The 18,035-nt window shown below is 47.3% G+C and overlaps 1 protein-coding gene across 1 annotated transcript in view; it reads left to right on the top strand.

Annotated features, from left to right (window-relative positions):
• Positions 1 to 18,035, top strand: part of TET1 (tet methylcytosine dioxygenase 1) — a 100,952-nt gene that overhangs the window by 45,814 nt on the left and 37,103 nt on the right. The window contains exons 4-5 of the mRNA XM_083363469.1: positions 1,071 to 3,588; positions 7,213 to 7,303. Coding sequence (XP_083219595.1) covers positions 1,071 to 3,588; positions 7,213 to 7,303 — 2,609 coding nt within the window. The remainder of the gene's footprint in view (positions 1 to 1,070; positions 3,589 to 7,212; positions 7,304 to 18,035) is intronic.

Genomic DNA, 18,035 nt, shown 5'->3' with positions numbered 1-18,035 from the left:
TCTGAGACTGACTTAGTGTCTCTGAATTGTTGTTTTCCTCAGATTGTGGACTACCAGGCTAACCTAAAGATACACATTTAGCTAAGCATTTTCATGAGAAAAGAAAGTAAGGCTAGATGTATATTCGTTCATTCATGCATTCATTCATTCACATCTTACCTTTAACTTTTTTTTAAATAAATAACTCAAAGTGATTAGAATTCACATCTCCAAATTTCTAGCCTAGTGCCTTAACTACTAGACCAGGGGTAGGCAACCTTGACTCTTTTATAACTCATGGACTTCAACTTCGACCTTCGCTCTTTCCGCCGGGATCTGAAAACCTATTTATTTGAACAGTCCGGCCTGGTTTAAGGGTTTGGGGTATTTTTAATTATTCATTGTTAGGGCTTAATTAATTTAATTTCATTTTAACTTACGTATGTAAAGCTTTTACTGCCCTGTACACTGCCCTGAGTCCTTCGGGAGAAGGGCGGTATAGAAATTCAATTATAAATAAATAAATAATAAATAAATAAATAAATAAATAAATAATATAAACTCCCAGAATTCCTGAGCCAGCTGGAGAGCCAAGGTTGCCTACCCCTGTACTAGACCAAACATCTCTTTCATTTGAAATTGTCATTATGGTATTGTCTCTTTTTAAATACAAAACAAATCTTTGGTAGTCAATATTGTGGTTGCTTTTTTATGGCCTATTGTAGGGGTCTTCAAACTCGGCCCTTTTATGACTCATGGACTTCAACTCCCAGAATTCCTCAGCCTGTGTGCCTGGCTGAGGAATTCTGGGAGTTGAAGTCCATGAGTCATAAAAGGGCCGAGTTTGAAGACCTCTGGCCTATTGCTTTTAGTATAAATTACTTATGAGTAAACAGTTTGCACCTTGTTCCAGAATCTGATCTTGGGTGGCACTTGTTTTGAAATACATCTAGTTAGGTAGTAGCATTTGTAAACTTTCATGTATGTTGTTGCCACTTTTTCCGCACTGCATTGTTCATGAGAACCACTAGCGTTTATGAAATCCTGCGGTGAACAGCATTTGCTAAAATGTAATTTGTACTGTTTTGCAGGGAGATCTAAAAAGCAAACTAGTAAATGGCTGCAGAGCAGAGCTTGTGGAACATATTGCGCATGGCCAGGGTGAAAAATACAAGTTGAAAGCAAACCACTCGCTGCCCTGGGAAGATGTGCAGACAAATGAAAAAGGAAGTATGGCCGGCTTAGAAACGGAGAAGTGGGTGCCGAATGAAAATCCGTCACTTAACATCCACCTGAATGGAGATCTCTGTAAAGCTGGAACCAGGAATGAGAACTTGACGCATTTTGAAAAGGATGCAAAACTGCTCTATTCTTCCAGCATTATAGATGAGGCGCCCAGATTATTTGCACATACAGCTAGAAATGGCATTAAAAATATACCACATTCACCAGCGGAATGTGACACATCACTGAAATCAGATGTGAGCACGCTGAAAAAAGCAGATGTGAACACTACTGCAGAGCTGGCCAGCAGTTGCGATGACAGTAACTCCAGTGCCTCCTGGAGTGAAGCGGCTCAGCTGAACAACCTCTACCCTTTAGCAACTGGAACCTATGGTGCTATTCCAGAAAAGAAGGACTATGTTGTAGGCCACCAGACAGGAAACCCAAACGCCATTCAGGAAGCCGAAAACTCACTTTTGCAAACCATTTCACTTTTACATTTGCAGGACAAGCCGCCCTGTACTCCTGTGCTTGAAAGGGGTGCTTGTCTTGATGATGGTGCTTCAGATATTCCCAGTAAGGATTCCCAACCTGAAGACTTGCAACTTCAGTCAACTTTTTTATCTCTGATTAAAAATAGAAATTTAACCGTGGAACAGGTGGTAGCTATTGAGGCATTGACACGTTTGTCCGAGGTCCCTTCAGGCCCTCCTTCACCAGCTAAACCAGAGGGTTTAGAGCAGCAAACGTCGCATTTGCTGAACAGTTACAAAAAGGATAACCCATGTCCCTTAAAATCATCTGCACTGAAAGTAATAAAAGGGACTTGCCTGCCAAAAGATCAGCAGCTTTTTTCTCATCCTTCCTCTCAGAGGAGAATCCACCCTAAGGGTCTATTCTACAAAGCTCAAGGTGCTATTTCTGAGTTCCCCAGTAAATCTCCAGGCCCATCTAACTTACTGCGTAGGTTGCATTGCGCCTCAAAAGACACCAGACCTTTCTCTGCTTTAGTGTCTGGTGGAAATTCAGGTATTGCTACCAAGAAATATCCTCTTCATCATAAAACTGCTCTCGGTCCATGTTCCAAGAACTCAAGTGCCGTCAGACAATGGTGGAACAGAGGAGAGACGCTTGGCAAATGGGAAGGAAAGGCTGTTCACAACCTGAATTTAAAAAGTAATTCTGTATTTAAGGGTGGCGTTCACAGCCAAGATGAAGAAGAGGTAGCCACCCAGCTAACTCAACTCGCAGCAATAATTGAATCGAGCAGAACAAGTCCCAGTCCGAAGACGACAACCCTTCTCAGTCTATTACCATCTGATATGCAATCAAAAAATAAGCAGGATCAGTGCCTATTGCAGAAGAAACAATCTGTATTTGGGAGGAACAATTACAGCTCCTTGTTGGTCAAGCAAAGGCAGCCACCCCGGAAGAATGAGAAATCGGTACCAAGGGCCAAAAGATTGAAGAAAAAGCCTCAAGTCGTACCAGACCAACCAAGTCAGCTACAGCAAGAGTGCCAGTACACACCTGAATTGCAGGACGTACAGAAAAAAACTTCTAAACTGCGCAGACTTGGGCGCATTGCATCACAAGATGCAAAGCTGTCAGCCTTGGGGAAAAAATCTTCCAAAACCAAAGGACAGAAGACGCGTAATCGTAATGCTTTGTCATCCCAGCAAAAACCAGCTGTTTTATTTCTTCCCAAAACTCAAATAATATTCCCTCGGCCTTTACCGGCTTCAATACAAGACAAAATAAGAAACAAGCCATTGGGCTGTGAAATGGTGCCGGAGCCCCTCAAAATAACCGGCTTTAGCGATGCACAAGGCGCCAGCAGCCAGAGTGGGATCCCCGGGGCTCTTCAACGTGGAGCCCCGCTTTCTAGTAATCTGTTGGCCGTTCCTCAGTCAAAAACAGACTTTTACATAAAACAAGGAAGTGAAAACGGGCAGATGTTTACAGAAAAAGACAAGAATTCTCAGGTACAACAAACCACGAATATCCCTCAGCTGCATCCTTTTCCTCGGATCTTCAGTCAGAAAGCTGGTGACATCTGCGAGGAAAACCAAGCTAGACCACAGGACACTGTGGAACAAGAGGATCAAAATCTGATCCCCCGTAACGGTGATGATGCCTTGCCAGGGGATACCATGCATACTGTTAGAAATGTGGAGCATGTAAGTGAAGCTACATTTCCAACATTAAGAACTTTAGAGACTGAAAATCAACAGGGTACTGGGAACTTAAGGTGTTCTCCAACAAAGAATACACTCACTAGTTTCCTTGAATCTCCCATGACATTCTTAGATACCCCTACAAAGAATTTAATTGATACACCTACCAAGAAAGGACAGAGTAATTTTCCAACCTGTGACTGCGTGGGTAAGTGTCTTGTGGTTTATTTTTGCATGGTTGAATTTTGAAAATCTTTCTGTCTTTCTGCACGGATCATGTTGCCTAGTCAGGTAATGAAACGTCTGCAAGCAAAAAAAAAAAAAAAAGCTGAGAGACCACCAAGGACTCCACAGTTCAACCCTGAGTTACAGAAATTCCCTTTTGTTAAACTCAGGTCAGAATTCCCCAGAAACTTGCAAATATTTATACGGGCCGAAATTCATGATTTTTACTCCATAACAAGAAGGTCCTCAATGTTTATCCGGATTCTGTGTGGCTACCTTCTTTACAATTTGGATTTCTTGAATTTTCTTCAAATTTAAAACTTGTTAATGTTGAACTTGTATCAATTTTGAAATTAGAGCTGATACAATTCCCACCTATCTGTCTGTCTTCTCCACAGTTTACAAGGAAAGGAATTGTTTTTTTTGTTTTGTTCAGGATTATGCAGAAATTGTGACAAACAGCATTTATTAATGCTGAAGTTAAGTCTTAATCCATAGGTTTCTTGCTATATGTTATTGGTCAATACGATGAATTCCAGTGGCAACATAATACTCTGTAATGTCTAATTTTATTTTAATAAAATGTGAAAGGAAGAATCAAAACTGTAGTTTTCATAAATAACAAATTCAGCCACCTGCAGAATTTACTCATATGGCAGTATGACCAGTTTTAAATTAATAACCAATGTTGATAGTACAATCTCTCTTTGTTCATGTTGAAGCGTGACACAGTTGCTAATCCCATTCCGGCATTTGAATGCCGAAATCATATAATAATGAGTTTGATCTAATAGAAGTGTTTTACAGATAGTCCTTGACTTACGACCACAGTTAGGCTGGAACTTCTGTCGCTAAGTGACGCTGTCATTAAGTGAGTCACATACAGTTTCATGACCTTTTGCCTCCATTGTTAAGCAAATTGCCACTGTTGTTAAGTGAATCGCATAGACAGCAAGTGAATTTGGTTTCCCCCATTGACTTTGCGTGTCAGAAGCCCCCTCGGGAGGTCACAAATGATAATCAGATAAGCACAGGATTCTGCAAGTGCCAAAAATACATGCATGTTGGTTCTGCCCTAGGCGCTTAATGGACCCTGAGCAGTTCCAGGCGGTGCTTGGGTCCCCACCTGCCTCCTTTGCTCACAGCTCGGCCGATGCCCTAGTGGAAGCCTGGGAAAGGGCAGTCACAGAGGCACTCGACCGAGTTGTACCCATGCGGCCCTTGACCCGGTGCAGATCCCAATGGGCTCCATGGTTCTCCATGGAGCTCCGGGAGGTGAAGCGTCGGAGACGGGGCCTAGAGAGCTGTTGGAGGTCCAGCCGATCTCACGGCGATGAGGGTGGCAAGGTCTAACCACTTTGCCACCCTCATCGCGTCCGCAGATAATCGCCCGGCCGCCCTGTTCAGGGTAACCCACTCCCTCCTTAATCAGGAGGCGAGGGAGGAGCCCTTGCAGGGTCGTGCCGAGGAGTTTAGCCGATATCTGTCGGACAAAATCGCTCGGATTCGGACCGGTTTGGACTCCGACTGGGCAGAGTCTGACGATGAGGACACGGGCAGTCTTGTTGATGTTATCTGGGAGGAGTTTGACCCTGTGACTCCTGAAGACGTGGACAGGATCATGGGGAAGCTGAGCTCCACCATGTGTTTATTTGACCCGTGTCCCTCCTGGCTGGTTTATGCGGCCCGGGATGGGACACGAGGCTGGCTCCAGGCAGTGATAACTGCTTCTTTGAGTGAGGGTAGTTTTCCCGCCGCCTTGAAGGAGGCGGTGTTGAGACCCCTCCTCAAGAAGCCTGCCTTGGACCCAGCAATATTAAGCAACTTTCGTCTGGTCTCCAACCTTCGCTTTCTTGCGAAGGTTGTTGAGAGCGTGGTGGCGCATCAGCTCCCTTTGTTCTTGGAGGAAGCTGATTATCTGGACCCGTACCAATCGGGTTTCAGGCCCGGGTACAGCACGGAGACGGCATTGGTCGCGCTGGTGAATGATCTCTGGCGGGTTCGGGACAGGGGTTGTTCCTCTGTCCTAGTCCTATTAGACCTCTCAGCGGCTTTTGATACCATCGACCATGGTATCCTGCTGCGGCGTCTCAGGGGGTTGGGAGTGGGAGGCACAGTTTTTCAGTGGTTCTCCTCCTACCTTCTGGGACGTTCGCAGTCGGTGTTGGCAGGGGGGCAGAGGTCGACCTTGAGGCCTCTCATTTGTGGAGTTCCCCAGGGATCGGTCCTCTCGCCTCTCCTGTTCAACATCTATATGAAGCCTCTGGGTGAGATCATTCGTGGTTTTGGAGTTGGGTATCATCAGTATGCTGATGATACCCAGTTTTTCATTTCAACCCCAAACCACCCCAGTGATACCCTCGACGTGATGTCCCGTTGCCTGGAGGCGGTCCAGGTCTTGATGGGGAGGAACAGGCTTCGGCTCAACCCTGACAAGACTGAGTGGCTGTTCGTGCCGGCATCCCGGGAAATTCAGATTACTCCATCTCTTGCTATGGGGGGTGAGCTATTGCCCCCCGTAGATAGGGCGCACAACTTGGGGGTCCTCCTAGACTCAGCTCTCTTTAGAAGATCATATAGGAGGTGTGACTAGGGGGGGGCTTTGCCCCGGTTCGCCTGGTGCGCCAGTTGCGGCCCTATCTGAACCGGGATGCCTTGCGTACAGTCACTCATGCGCTCGTGACCTCTCGTTTGGACTAATGTAATGCTCTCTACATGGGGCTGCCCTTGAAGACCAGTCAGAGGCTCCAACTGGTGCAGAATGCAGCCGCGCGAGTTGTGTTGGGAGTCTCCCGATACTCCCATGTTACACCTTTGCTCCGCGAGCTGCATTGGCTGCCGGTTGCCCTCCAGGTGAGATTCAAGGTGCTGGTAATGACTTACAAAGCCCTTCATGGCATGGGTCCGGATTACCTACGGCAGCACCTGCGGCCGGCGTCAACTTCCCTCCATCCAGTGCACTCCCACAGAGAGGGCCTCCTCAGGGTGCCTCCGATCAGAGAATGTCGATTGGTGGCCCCCAGGGGGAGGGCGTTCTCTGTGGGTGCGCCAGACCTGTGGAACCGCTTGCCGGTTGAGCTCCGGATGGCCCCCGACCTTCGCTCCTTCCGGCGGGATCTAAAAACCTATTTATTTGAGCAATCCGCCCTGGTCTGATGGGTTTGGGGTTGGGTTTTTAATATGGTTTTAACTATTGTATATATCGGGCATAAATTATTTAATTGTTTTTTAACTTTTGTACTTTGTTTTTTAATATTTATTGCCCTGTACACCACCCTGAGTCCTTCGGGAGAAGGGTGGTATAAAAATTTAATAAATATAAATATAAATATAAGTGCCTAAATTTGACTACATGACCGCAGGGACGTTGCAGCAGTCATAAGTGTGAGGACTAGTCATAAGTCACTTTTTTCCAGCACCCTCATAACTCCAAAAGAATGCTCATAAGTCAAGGACTACTTGTTTATTGCTAATAGACTAGTTATGCTGAGTCAAATGAGTCTCGGCTGTATATAGGTAACACAGACTATAATTGGGTAGGAATGTAAGTAGTGTTTCTGAATCTCCATGCAATGTTTTTAACAGCTATTTAAAACTTTTTTTGTAGAACAAATTATAGAGAAGGATGAGGGTCCATATTATACACACCTTGGAACGGGCCCAAATATTGCTGCAGTCAGAGAAATAATGGAGGACAGGTGAGGAAATAAATCTTAATGCTAATGAATGAAAATCAATTTGACACACGTGGGTGGTGATAGTAGCTGTAGTATACCTGGTGTGTTCTTGTTATGCTTTGGTGGGCTTGCTTTGTTATGTTGGATCTTAACAACAGCCCTTGCATATGAACTATACTGTCTAGTACAAGGGTGTCATGTGGAAGCCACGCCCACCCCATTGCCGGCAGTGGCAAAACCGTCCCGATACGTAGCACGACATCACGTGACGTCACAAGTTTGACATGTCTCATCTAGTAGAACACTTCCTCACAGCAAGTATGAATCTGTTTTAGAAAATGAGTTTGAATATTCTCATTTGCCTTTAAGTGATTGTTCACATTGGGTATTGGGTAGGAAGTCATGACATGCTTTATGGAGATGTGGAGAATTCATCTGTCTTATGTTAATTTCTAAGTGATGTAATCAAGTCGCTAAGGGTAGTTGAAGACTTAACTATAGGAACAACAAGCTGTTCAAATTATAATTTATGTACTCGGCCTTTGCTTTGCACATAGTGCTATAATTGTACTAGAGCATCTAAGCCTGGTGCGTATCTACAGGCTTACATTCCTACACGATGTTGGCTACCCAAATCTCTACCCCATTTTGCTATTATAAGTCTTGGATTTTTTTGTCTGCTCAGTGCTCTGCTTTTGCACTAGTGAGAGAGGAGGCATGGGATGCTTGGAGGTCCCACTCAGCCCCCTTCCCCAAGTTCCCATTGCCCACCTTTAATATATTGAAATATATTCAAGCCGTGGTGGCAGAGTGGTTAGAATGCAGTATTGCAGGCTGACTCTGCCCATAGCCAGGAGTTCGATCCTGACTGGCTCAAGGTTGACTCAGCCTTCCATCCTTCTGAGATCAGTAAAATGAGGACCCAGATTGTTGGGGGCAAATATGCTGACTCTGTAAACTGCTGAGAGGGCTGTTAAGCACTGTAAAGTGGTATATAAGGCTAAGTGCTATTGCTATTGCTATCTCTATATCTCATTCAACTAGACTGCTTCAAGTGCCATAGGATAGATTTGGAGGTGGCTGTTGTTTATTCCTTTGAGGTCTTCCTAGAATAAATACCAAATAATCAAAATCAGTTTTTAAATGCCTGTACCCATTATTGCTCAGTAACATCAACCCTCTGTTTGATAAACTGTTGAAATGCGTATCCATACAACTATATACTATCCAGAATTGTTCTGGAGTTAAGTGACTTTAAATCAAATAAGTAGTGAACAAGGACGAATTCCTGATTTGGGGGAATGTGTGTTGGGTGGAAGATATTCAGCAATCCCATATTTCTTTTGTGTGTTAGATATATTTTGAAAGATAGACCTCACAACCTTGATTTAAATTCCAAAAACCTTCAGCTTGTCTTCTGCAATTTGGTTCCTTCCAGAGGAGTTCATTGCTATAATACCAATACCTTCAGAGAGCACCAATTGAGGGAGATTGATTTAACCTTTAAAGTTGATTAGACAACCTGTGATCCGTTGGGTCACCGTTTCAAGGTGCTGGTGATGACCTATAAAGCCCTAAATGGCATGGGTCTGGACTACCTACGGGAGCACCTGCTGCCGGCGTCAACTTCCCTTCGTCCTGTGCGCTCCCACAGAGAGGGCCTCCTCAGGGTGCCGTCGGTCAGGGATTGCCGGCTGGCGGCCCCCAGGGGGAGAGCATTCTCTGTGGACGCGCCAGCCCTTTGGAATCAATTACCGGTTGAGCTCCAGACGGCTCCCGACCTTCGCTCTTTCCGCCGTGACCTGAAGACTTGGTTCTTTGAACAGGCTGGCCTGGACTAAGGGTTTGGGTTTATTTTAATTATTTGTTGTTAGGGCTAATTAATTTAATTTTCTTTTTAACTTTTGTATGTTGCATTTTATTGCCCTGTACACCGCCCTGAGTCCTTCGGGAGAAGGGCAGTATAGAAATGTAATAAAATTAAATAAAAAAATTTCAGAGATATTTGAACACCTAATGCTTAAGCCAGGGGTAGGCAACCTTGGCTCTTTTATGACTCGTGGACTTCAACTCCCAGAATTCCTGAGCCAGCTCAACCTTGGTTCTTTTATGACTCATGGACTTCAACTCCCAGAATTCCTGAGCCAGCATAGCTGGCTCAGGAATTCTGGGAGTTGAAGTCCACGAGTCATAAAAGAGCCAAGGTTGCCTACCCCTGGCTTAAGCAAAAAAAACCAGAATGACCAGGTTCCTGCTAACTTCCCCACAGACTTCCCTTGTAGAAAGCTGGCTGGAAGCCTTGGAAATGATGATCACTTGACTGTAGCTGGCTGTGGCAACACTGAAGTGGCCACAGCTTTGCCAGATTTCAGTCCCTCAGGAGTCGCAGTTCCAAATTTTGTACACATTCTGTAAGTCAAGAGTTCCCCAACCTTTTTAGCTTTGCAGACTGGTGTGGGATAAGGGATGGTGCCACGCTAGCGGCAGGCAAGCCCGCATGCTCGCATGCTGCTCCCACAAATGAGGATGCATATGGGCTTGGTCATCACTTCCGTGGCCCGGTTCCAAAAGGCTCAAAGCCCGGTAGTGGGGCGCGGCCTAGGGATTGAGGACCTTTGCTGTGAGCGAGCCCTTTGAGGTAGGTTTATTCAAATATTGTTACTCTAGGACAGTGATGGCGAACCTTTTAAGAGACTGAGTGCCCAAAGTGCAACTCAAAGCCCACTTATTTATTGCCGGGTGCCGGGTGGGCGTGGCTGTGGTGGTCATGGCAGATTGGGTGGGTGTGGTCACCTCAATGTTGCTCGTGGGGAGGAATGCCTGTGGTGGGGGTGGGCAGGGTTGGGGGAGATCCAGGGGGTCTCTGGCAGGTGGGGCGGTAGGCTGGAGGCTCCTCCTGTGGGGTGAGGTGAGGCAGGGTAGGGGTGCCATTGCCATGGGGCACGGCAAGGGCTGGGGCGGCTGCTGCCTGACACCATCAGCCCCTGCACACACAGGCCAGCGAGCACATGGGGGCCTACGGTGTCTGTCAGCAGCCACAGCCTGCTGGCCCCTTGAACGGAGCACTCTGGGGCTACGCAGCCCGCCGCCAGCAGTTCAAAGAAGCCGCCTCTGAGCTGGGTGGCCGGCTGACAGCTGAGGAGGCGATGCAGTGGGTCGTGCCTGGGAAAAGGAGAGCATGCGAGGTCAGGAGGGATGGGACGGAGGGGGGGAAATCAGCCATGCCAGGATGCATCCGGCCACATGGGGCCTCGGTGAGTTAACAGGCGGCTGGTTGAAGAGGGGCAATTGCCATCTCCGGGGCATGGTGCACGTGCCCACAGAAAGGGCTCTGAGTGCCACCTCTGGCACGCGTGCCATAGGTTCGCCACCACTGGTCTAGGATGCACCGTTTCATGCATTTGAAGTTTACAAACAATGAGACAACAAGAGTTTTAGTACAGATAATCCTCGAGTTACGACAGTTCACTTAGCGACCGTTTGAAGCTACGACATCACTTCCCCAAGTACTTACGACACAGTCCCAAGGTTACAAATGTCGCAACACCACGGCAGTCATTCACCCTTACGAATGACCACAGAGCCACTGCAGCATTCGCCCTGCCTGTTCTCCACAGGCGCTGGGCCTGTGGAGTCTCACTTGCCTTGCAAAGGTCTAGCAAGGTGCCTCCTCTCCAGCCTCTCTGCCGCGGTTTCTTTGCCCGCTTCTGGCCTTCAGGCGTTCCGTACATTCGCAGAGAATTCGCTACTGATCTCGCGTGATCTCGCACTACTTGAGACCTCCCTTCTCTGCAAATGGAGGCCTGAACGAGATCCGCATCAAAAGCCTTTGCAAATGGACAGGAGGCTTCGGTGTTTCAGGCCTTCCGTCAGCTTGCCATTTCCTTGCAGGGGCAAGAGATTGCGTCCCTGCAGCCTCCAGTCGTGTTTGCAAAAAGCTTTTGCCACCAAGAGTAGAGGCAAAGAAACCGTGGCAGGGAAGCTTGGAAGGACACAGGGCCTGTGGAGACCTGGTGGGGCAGGATGGGGGGGGCAGCATGAAATATCTCAGTGGGTCAGGAGAGGCCTTAGGTCAGGGTGCCCAACCCCTGGTCCATGGACCAATACCGGACTGCAGCATGCCAGCAACCGGTCCACACAAACAAGCAAAGTCCCATCTGCGAGATGTAGGCAGCACAGAAAACCAGTCCCCCTCCGGTCCACGGAAAAACCTCTCTCCACAGAACCAGTCCCTGGTGCCCAAAAGGTTGGGGACCTCTGCCTTAGGTGGTCAGAAGCACTAGGCCCCCCCCCAGGGTCTTCCCCACCCCGAGATACCTCATGGGCACTTAATGACCTGAGCATTCGATTAACGAATGCATTGAGTAAATCAGGGAAGGATCACATTCATTTAACACAATCCCATTAACAAATTCCTCGGGTTACAAATGTAATTGGCAGCCTCTATTACATCCGTAAGTCGAGGACCACCTGTAGTATGCAGCAAGTGCTCTGCGTACAAATAGGTTATGTGCAGAGCACCTGTTTGTAAGTCTATTTTGTTTGCAAGTATGCATATTTGCAGTCAAGGATACATATTTTGTGCATATAAAAGTAACCTTTTCCTGGATTCTGGGACCTTCTAAGTTGGAGTTATGGGCAGGTTTGTTTGTATTGGTCAAAGTTTATAACTCAGAAGTTTGTTATACTCTGTACTCTATTTGAGTACAGGTAAAGTTATCCTATAAGGGACGCGGTGGCTCAGTGGGTTAGGACACTGAGCTTGTCGATCAGAAGGTCGGCAGTTTGGCGGGTCGAATCCCGAGTGCCGCGTAACAGAGTGAGCGCCTGTTACTCGTCCCAGCTTCTGCCAACCTAGCAGTTCGAAAGCAGGTAAAAATGCAAGTAGAAAAATAGGGACCACTACGGTGGGAAGGTAACAGCGTTCCGTGCGCCTTTGGCGTCTAGTCATGCCGGCCACATGACCACGGAGACGTCCTCGGACAAGCGCTGGCTCTTCAGCTTTGAAACGGAGATGAGCACCGGCCCCTAGAGTCGGAAACGACTAGCACGCATGTGTGGGGGAACCTTTACCTTTACCTTTTTAAAGTTATCCTGGATTCGTTCAGCATCTTGTTACCGTATTAACTAATCTGAGACCTCTGGAAGCTGGTGAAATCCCAAATCAGGATGAAATTTTAGATAATTTGACTGATATTGCACCCTTACAAGACATTTTCTTGTGGGAGGTGCTCAAATTAACATACTTAATACGAACAGAGCAAGTGATATGAAAACTGTAACTTAAGTTGTCAACATCATAAACTATTTTTAGCAATACTTAACATCAGATCCATTTGACTTGCATAAAGATCTGTTTCACATAAGGCAATCTGCACTGCAATTTCCTCATTCATTTTCTTGCTGATTTGTTTTTCTTGCAATTTGTTTTTCTTCCCTCCAGTTCCTTAGCTTCTGTAATTCTTACTTTGACTGTGATGACAAAATAACTTCTGTTTGCTTCTCTGCAACTTGGGTTAAAAGATTCCAGTGTTTCTTTGTTTGTTTGTTTCAGTATAGTAGAACAAATGCCATTCTTTTCTGCCATCCTGCCTGGGTCCAGCCCACCTGCTTTGGCACGCTCCCCAACATTTAGGATTGCTTTAGTACCATGTTGCATATTTCTTACCTGGAACTGGGAAATGATGGAGAAATTGGACACAGCAAGGCATGAAAGGAGAGCAAGAAAAAGATATTAGAATAGAATAGAGCTGGAAGGGACCTTGGAGGTCTTCTAGTCCAGCCCCCTAATCTATACCGTCTCAGACCGGTGAATGTCCAGTCTCTTCTTAAAAATCTCCAGTGATGGAGTGCCCACGATTTCTGGGGGCAAGCTGTTCCACTGGTTAATTGTCCTCACTGTTAGGAAGTTTCTCCTTAATTCCAGGATGTTCCTCTCTTTGGTCAGTTTCCAACCATTGTTTCTTGTCCTGCCCTCAGGTGCTTTGGTGAGTAGCGTGACCCCCTCTTCTTTGTGGCAGCTCCTCAAATACTGGAACGCTGCTATCATGTCTCCCCTATTCTTTTCTTTAGTCTAGCCCAGGGGTAGGCAACCTCGGCTCTTTTATGACTCGTGGACTTCAATTCCCAGAATTCCTGAGTCAGCTTGTCTGACTCAGGAATTCTGGGAGTTGAAGTCCACGAGTCATAAAAGAGCCGAGGTTGCCTACCCCTGGACTAGCCAAACCCAAGTCCTGCAGCCGTTCTGAAGAAGCATGGCACTTAAATGCACCCAGTGGCTAGATGGTAATTCTGTGTGAACTTAAAAAGGGGGAAAAAAACCTGAATTGCACTCCTTGCAATTATATGCCTGCATTTACAAATCCATGTTGCCTATTTGCTCTTAGCTGGCATTGCCTGTTCCTGTCTAGCAGCATTTCTACTGCTTTCTCATCTCTTCAGCTTTACTAACTACTTGCAAAGATGGTAGAGAGGGAGGAGAAAACGTTGTTTTTCTTTGGGTTGCAAGGTTAAAGGGGGAGGAAGCGATGTGATTCTTCCCATTGTTTCTTGTACAAAAAGATTTTGTCTAAAAGCAACATTTGGTCAGGAGCCTGTTTTGAAAATAAAGATAAAAAGGTAAAGGTTCCCCCGCACATGCGTGCTAGTCGTTTTCGACTCTAGGGGCCGGTGCTCATCTCTGTTTCAAAGCCGAAGAGCCAGCGCTTGTCCGAGGACGTCTCTGTGGTCATGTGGCCGGCATGACTAGACGCCAAAGGCGCACGGAACGCTGTTACCTTCCCACCGTAGTGGTCCCTATTTTTCTACTTGCATTTTTACGTGCTTTCGAACTGCTAGGTTGGCAGAAGCTGGGACGAGTAACAGGCGCTCACTCTGTTACGCGGCACTCGGGATTCGACCCGCCAAACTGCCGACCTTCTGATCGACAAGCTCAGCGTCCTAACCCACTGAGTCATACATGCCCATAATTTGAAGTGGTACCATTAGGAATTCTTGGTAGTAGCATCAAACTAAAGATACAGAGAAACGAAGCAAGAGGATTCAGCGTAATTTATGGTATGTAGATCTGAAAGAACAGCTTCTCCCCAAAATAGACCAGTGAGGAATGAAAGGAGCCACTAAAAACACTGCAGGTAGCCCTCGACACACGGCCACAACTGGGACAAAGAATTTCTATTCTTAAGTGAGTCATGTCTAATTTGACAACTTTTTTTTTGCCATGCTTGTTTAGTGAATCACTCCGGTCATTAAGTGACTCACAGGATGGTTAGTGTACCCAGCCTTCCCCCGTTGGAAGTCACCTCCGAAGATCACAAATGGTGATCCTATGACACCCCCCCCCCCGAACGTTACAATTGTTTTAAGTGTGATGACTGCTCACAAGTCACTTTTCCCGGTGCCGTTGTGACTGTGAATGCTTGCTAAACGAGTGGTTGAAAGTTGAGAACTACCAGTATTTGAAATTGGGATCAGGGGTATCCCACAAGTCCTAACTGTAAGCATTATGATGAGATGATCGAAGAGCAGGAGCTAACACCAAGGCTGTTTCTGGAACCATTCAGTTGAGACATTTTCTCTTTACTAAAATGGTTATCATCAAAGACAGGAGGTAATCTTGCCCATCTTTATTTATTTTATTTATTTATTTTAATTCCATTTATATCCCGCCCTTCTCCGAAGACTCAGGGCGGCTTACAAGCTTAGCAGTAGCCTTCATTCTATGTATATGCCTGCTTATTAGGGCTTTCGCCCCTCCCCCCAAGCAGCATTATTACCAAGTCAGCTTAATTGCCCCCAACAATCTGGGTCCTCATTTGACCTACCTCGGAAGGATGGAAGGCTGAGTCAACCTTGAGCCTGGTGGGACTCGAACCTGCACTAATTGCAGGCAGCTGGTGTTACTTAAGGAGGCATTAGCCCACTGCTCCACCAAGCTCTTCCGTGCTCTGTGTTTATCTTTGGGGCTGCTTGCGATTTTCTTTGTGTTTTGTATTTTTCCTGGATTTGTTTTCCCATTCCCCCCTTTTTTTATTGTCAGCCCCCTAGAAATTAATTAAGGACCTGAATTAATAAAATTCATCTATCTATACCAGAGGTCCCCAACCTTTTGGGCACCAGGGACCGGTTCTGTGGAGAGAGGTTTTTCCGTGGACCGGAGGGGGTGTGGTTTCGTGTGCTGCCTGCATCCAGTGGATGGGCCTTCACTTGTTTGCATGGCCCGATTGCTGGCATGCCGCGGCCTGGTACTGGTCCACAGACCGGGGGTTGGGGAACCTCTGATCTATACTGCCCGTTAGAGAGTTGAGTACCGTAGCTTAGATATTGTACAAAGATTTTTTTAAGGGGGTGATTAAAGGAAGGAAGTTTCTCTTAATTTTTAGCTAAAGTCTAGTTCCCTCCATGTTGGACTGGGCTTGTACTCCTAATTACAGAGAATAAATCTGAAAACTGAAGATTGCCTGGGTTCATGAAACATTTTGACTGGAACCCCACTGTTTTGATAAACTAATTGCTTTAACTAATAGTTTTATTAACTGATTTAAAAGTGGGCGTTGTTCGTTGGATAGCAGCTCTTGCACACACATTGTACAGGTGTTTGCACAAATTGTAAATGGCAAACTCGTAGAAAAAGTTGTCTTTTCTTAAAGAAGGAATGCCTCCTCTTGGTGACCACTACTTAAGGTTTAAGGTTTTATTTAATTTATATACCGCCCTTCTCCCTGGGGACTCAGGGCGGTTCACAGGGCATATAAAAATAACAATACAAAAGTTAAAAAAAGATTAAACCAATGCCCAATTAAAACAATAATACCATTCTAAAACAACGTTTTAAAACCCATAATCCCCCATCAGGCCAGACCAGCTAATTCAAATAAATGGGTCTTCAGACCGCAACGGAAGGTTCGGAGGTCTGATGCCATCCGGAGCTCCACCGGCAGTTGGTTCCATAATGCCGGGGCGCCCACAGAGAAGGCTCTCCCCCTGGGGGCCACCAGTCGGCATTCCCTGACTGGAGGCACCCTGAGGAGGCCCTCTCTGTGGGAACGCACAGGGCGGAGGGGAGTTGACGCCGGCAGCAGGTGGTCCCCGAGATAACCCGGACCCATGCCATGTAAGGACTTAAAGATCATAACCAAGACCTTGAACCTCACCCGGAAGACAACTGGCAACCAGTGCAGCGCGCGGAGCAAAGGTGTAACATGGGAGTACCGGGAAACTCCCAAGACAACTCTTGCGGCCGCATTCTGTACCAGTTGGAGCTTCCGAGTGGTCTTCAAGGGAAGCCCCATGTAGAGAGCATTACAGTAGTCAAGGCGAGAGGTCACGAGCACATGAGTGACCGTACACAAGGCATCCCGGTCCAGATAGGGCCGCAACTGGCGCACCAGGCGAACCTGGGCGAAAGCCCCCCTAGTCACGGCCACTATATGATCTTCCAGAGTAAGCCGTGAATCTAGGAGGACTCCCAAGTTGCGAGCCCTATCCACGGGGGGTAAGAGCTCACCCCCCATAGAAAGAGATGGAACATTTTGAATGTCCCGGGATGCCGGAATGCACAGCCACTCAGTCTTGTCAGGGTTGAGTTGAAGTCTGTTCCTCCCCATCCAGACCCGAACCGCCTCCAGGCAACGGGACATCACAGCGAGGGCATCACTGGGGTGGTTTGGGGTCGAAAAGAAAAGTTGGGTATCATCGGCATATTGATGATACCCAACTCCAAAATCACGAATGATCTCACCCAGCGGTTTCATATAGATGTTGAACAGGAGAGGCGAGAGAACCGACCCCTGAGGAACTCCACAAACGAGAGACCTAGGGGCCGATCTCTGCCCCCCTGCCAACACCGACTGCGAGCGTCCCAGGAGATAGGAGGAGAACCACTGAAGAACTGTGCCTCCCACTCCCAATCCCCTGAGACGCCGCAGCAAGATACCATGGTCGATGGTATCGAAAGCCGCCGAGAGGTCTAATAGGACTAGGACAGAGGAATGTCCCCTGTCCCGAGCCCTCCAGAGATCATTCACCAGAGCGACCAATGCCGTCTCCGTGCTGTACCCGGGCCTGAAACCCGATTGGTAGGGGTCCAGATAATCCGCTTCATCCAGGACCATAGGAAGCTGATTCGCCACCACACTCTCGACAACCTTCGCAAGAAAGCGAAGGTTGGAGACTGGACGAAAGTTGTTCAATACAGCTGGGTCCAAGGCAGGCTTCTTGAGGAGAGGTCTCACCACCGCCTCCTTCAAGATGGCGGGGAAATAGCCCTCACTCAAGGAAGCAGATATGACCGCCTGGAGTCAGCCTCGTGTCCTCTCCCTAGCTGCATAAACCAGCCAGGAAGGGCACGGGTCCAACAAACATGTGGAGGAGCTCAGCCTTCCCATAATCCTGTCCACTTCATCAGGGGTCACAGAATCAAACTCCTCCCAGGTAACGTTGACAAGACCGCCCGTGTCCTGATCGCCTGACTCTGCCCAGTTGGAGTCCAAACCGGTCCAAATCCGAGCGATTTTATCCGACAGATGTTGGCTAAATTCCTCGGCACGGCCCTGCAAGGGATCCTCCCTCACCTCCTGATTAAGAAGTGAGCGAGTCACCCTAAACAGGGCGGCCGGGCGATTATCTGCGGACGCGATGAGGGTGGAGAAGTAATTACACCTCGCCACCCTCATCGCTGCGAGATAAGACCTAATATAGGTTCTTAACCGCAACCGGTCGGGTTCAGATCGGCTAGACCTCCAACAGCTCTGTA

This window comes from Vipera ursinii (assembly GCF_947247035.1).
Source record: "Vipera ursinii genome assembly, chromosome: 5".
Lineage (NCBI taxonomy): Eukaryota > Metazoa > Chordata > Lepidosauria > Squamata > Viperidae > Vipera > Vipera ursinii.
This window is presented reverse-complemented; position numbering and strand designations above follow the sequence as displayed.